Here is a 3,862-nt window from a genome sequence, read left to right as displayed (position 1 = left end):
TATAGCCAATACCCATGAGAAGAGTTTGAAAGGTCCAGGAGACGAGCACAGTGGCATTCATTTCTTCAGTACGATCATGAACGGGGTATTTTTGAAGTTAAGACCGCTATCCGCGGACACCGTGGGAATAATCTATAGACGGTGAATTAAAATAGAAGGTTATGTTCATGTGGGAAATGTACCATCTACCACATGTCTGCGCACATGCGTTGATGTGCTTTCAACAAGTTGGATATGGGGCAACAAACTGTATTGATAGGCAATACAGTGTTGCTGCATACGTAGACACGTATAGTGGGAAGTTGCAGCCATTAGGTGCTGAGCATTATTGGCTGCCGGAACCTTTTAAGATGGTATGTAACAAGGACTATTTGCGCAAGCTGCAAGTGCAAAAGAGAACGAGTATACGGAACCAAATGGATGTTGGTGACACCGTTTATGCGCGTAAATATGGCATATGCTCGCAAACAGGAGACGGCCGTCGTAAATGTCCTTCAGGTGGTGTGCGTAGCGGTGGTAATCTGGCTCCTGGTGCAAGTTCGTCGAATGTACCCAACTATCAAGGATAACCCTAGTCTTTTGTTTTGGTATTATTTTTTGTAATGCGTGTTTGTACTTGTAAAACTGGTTCATACAGTGCCAGTAGCGGCGTCCAGCTTCACCACCGTCCCAACAACTTTGCATCAAGCATGCTTTTCCACACTTGCACTTTGGTGGACGAAGAGGTTGAGCCATATAATGAAATATTTTCTTTTAGTAAAAAAACCTTACTTTTAATGAAATATCTGCTTTTAGTAAATTTTGAGCATACAAAATAACTACAATGAGCCCGTTATTTTTAGGCGAGACAAAATAATTAATTCGCAGTATAGTACTGCATTTTATGGAGTTGTCTTGTCGTTCTGAAAAAGATGAAAACCATGTGAAAAAAGCTGCTTTCTTGCAGAAAATTTTAATAATTAATCCGCAGTATAGTACTACATTTTATGGAGTTATCTTGTCATTCTGAAAAAGATGAAAACCATGTGAAAAAAGCTGCTTTCTTGCAGAAAAATTTAATAATTAATTCGCAGTATAGTACTGCGTTTTATGGAGTTGTCTTGTCATTCTGAAAAAGTTAATAATTAATTCGCAATACAGTACTACGTTTTATGGAGTTGTCTTGTCGTTCTGAAAAAGCTGAATTCTTTTTGTTTTGGTATTGTTTTTTTTAAAACGTGTTTGCGTGTTTAATGAAATATCAGCTTTTAGTAAATTTTAAGCATACAAAATAACTACAATGAGCCCGTTATTTATAGGCGAGACAAATTAATTAATTCGCAGTATAGTACCGCGTGTTATTGAGTTGTCTTGTCGTTCTGAAAAAGATGAAAATCATGTGAAAAAAGCTGCTGTTTTGCAGAAAAAGTTAATAATTAATTCGCAGTATAGTACTGCGTGTTATTGAGTTGTCTTGTCGTTCTGAAAAAGATGTAAATTATGTGAAAAAAGCTGGTTTCTTGCAGAAAAATTTAATCATGAATTCGCAGTATAGTACTGCATTTTATTGAGTTGTCTTGTCGTTCTGAAAAGGATGTAAATTATGTGAAAAAAGCTGGTTTCTTGCAGATAAATTTAATAATTAATTCGCAGTATAGTTCTACGTTTTATGGAGTTGTCTTGTCGTTAAAAATTTAATACTTAATTCGCAGTATAGTACTACGTTTTAGGTTTGCAAGGTTTGTGTTTGTGTTGTACTGTTTAAGTAAAATTGATGTTCAAACAATTAAAATAAAATTTTTGTTAAAAGATAATTGTTACCATTATTTACATAATGTACTATTTACACAAAGTAAAAACACAAGTAAATCAGTGAGTCCCGCAGCCTGTGTGCTTCAGTGCTGCTGCCGGCCTAAGCCGCATCCTTTGTCGCCCGGGTACATTATCTGGATCATCGTCATCAAGCCGCCTCTTTATGTGAGGATGTGCAGCAGCATCGACACCACAGCTGGCAGGATCGGAAGAATAGGCCGTCGGGCCGTCATCAACCTACAACACAAGTAGTAATCTTAGCAAACCTAAAAAGAATATTTGTATTGTACGTGTAGAGTCAAAAAAACATTTTCTCACCGTGGTCTCGTCCGCCGCCTGTGTATATGCATCCGCGGTGTCCTCATCAAAGCATGTAGTGGCCTCGAAGATGGGCTGGGACGAAACCTTCATAAGAAAGTTAAAAATTAATTAATGTCAGCTCATTAAGGAAAAGAAAACAAATTGAAATTTTAAAGTAATACAAACATACCTGCGCCTGTGGTAGATCCGCATCAACCGCTGGGGATGAGGCATAACTCAACCTGCGCCCGCCATCCACGTCCCGGGTAGGCCGGTCCTCAGCTGCGGTAGATGGGCATGCAAAGTACTGGTCTACATCCCCGTCGAATGTACCCGTGATCGACAATGCTCCTGACAGGGTGACCTGCGATGCTGGAAGAGATAGCTGAAGGCTGTACGACGGCATGCTACTGGATGGCTCATCTACCTGAGGTCCATAACCCGGCTGATCATCTCCAAGAGCCTCATCTCCAAAATCCCCATCATGTCCCTCCACAGGTGGTCCAACAAGTGCCTCATAGCCCCCTTGCTGGGGACCACCTCCTCGCCGTCCCCCACGACCCCCGCGACCCCGTGGGGCACCCCTGCCTGGTGGGGCACCCCTCCCTCGTGCCCTACCCCTGCCTCGTGGGACACCCCTACCCCGATGGTAGTCCTCTGGCGCCGCATACTGAGCCTCGTGGTCCAACCTCGCGGTATCTCTCGCCTGAAGCAGGGTCCGACGAGCCACCTGTTCCACCCGCCGGCCATACGCAACGAGTGCAGGGTTGTCGGCATGCTGCTGCATCTCCTGTCCCATCTGGCGGAGGTGATGATGCCCAATAGCTTGTGAAACATTTAAAATATTAATTAAATAATGCTATATCACAATTATAAAATATTAATAAGCCACAAAAATATATCAGTGCCTCGTGCCTCCCGGCGTATGGTCTGTAGCGATCGCCAAGCACATAAATGGGGTTCCCGATCATCCGTCGGGTGTGACGGCGGTACCATGACGCATACAGATGAATGGTGGCCTCCTGGGTAAATGTAGGTGCTGGCGGAATACGGTGACCTCGCTCCTCCCAAGTATGGACCTGTTGCTCTAGCCATTCCATATATATAACGTCCACCCTGGCACGGTCGTCCCGCTGATAGTGTGTAGCCTCCCATCCAGGCTCCCCCGGTATAGGCTGGGGACGGTGAAACTGGCGAAGCACACGCTCTGTGGCATAATACTCAACCATATCGAAGAAGATCATCGGGACGGAGGTGCTCCAAAGCAGTCTGTCGGCTGAGCAAATATCGGGCAGCTGAGCTAGCAACTCGTCGCTGTATGGCGTCTAGATGAACTACCAAATAATAACATAAAAATGAGTATGCGCAACACAACTCAATTACTAATTCACAAGTGTAGGTACATATTTACCTGTCCGTCCACCAGCATATCTAACACATCCCTGACAAGGGGGAGATTATGATGAGCATCGCTCCCTCGGTAGTTCCCACGCCGGAGAATCCACCTAGAAGCTAGAGGGAGAAACGGATAAGCCTCACCAGGCGCAAGTGGTGGTAGAGGTGGTTGCAACGGCATGATCCGCTGCCAGGCCCAAACCTAAGATAAAAGGTTGATGTAAAATTTATGAGTCATTTCGACCATATAGAATTCAGAGTAATGAACAGAGTATTCGAAAATGTTGTCACCTGTAGGAGGGGCAGAAAACCACATATGTCCACCGCTGGGCCCATGCTCGCCCGGCACATGCTCCTATACAGGTATGCGAGAACA

The 3,862-nt window shown here is 44.1% G+C and overlaps 1 protein-coding gene across 1 annotated transcript; it reads right to left on the bottom strand.

Moving 5' to 3' along the window:
• LOC109235967 lies at positions 1,837-3,320 on the bottom strand. Its single transcript, XM_019402208.1, has 4 exons — positions 3,143-3,320; positions 2,282-2,916; positions 2,110-2,196; positions 1,837-2,028 (listed from the first exon to the last, which is right to left on the bottom strand). The coding sequence occupies exons 1-4, from the start codon at positions 3,318-3,320 to the stop codon at positions 1,849-1,851; spliced, it is 1,080 nt and encodes a 359-aa protein (XP_019257753.1). The 3' UTR covers positions 1,837-1,848.

This window comes from Nicotiana attenuata, chromosome 12 (assembly GCF_001879085.1).
Source record: "Nicotiana attenuata strain UT chromosome 12, NIATTr2, whole genome shotgun sequence".
Classification (NCBI taxonomy): domain Eukaryota; kingdom Viridiplantae; phylum Streptophyta; class Magnoliopsida; order Solanales; family Solanaceae; genus Nicotiana; species Nicotiana attenuata.
This window is presented reverse-complemented; position numbering and strand designations above follow the sequence as displayed.

Excerpts from the sequence above, each read along its gene's own strand:
- LOC109235967 (XM_019402208.1), bottom strand. The coding sequence starts at position 3,320 with ATGGTTGAGTATTATGCCACAGAGCGTGTGCTTCGCCAGTTTCACCGT. Across the intron at positions 2,917-3,142 it reads TTGGGAGGAGCGAGGTCACC|CTATTGGGCATCATCACCTC; the intron begins GTATTCCGCCAG and ends ATGTTTCACAAG. Across the intron at positions 2,197-2,281 it reads CGGATCTACCACAGGCGCAG|GTTTCGTCCCAGCCCATCTT; the intron begins GTATGTTTGTAT and ends TTTCTTATGAAG.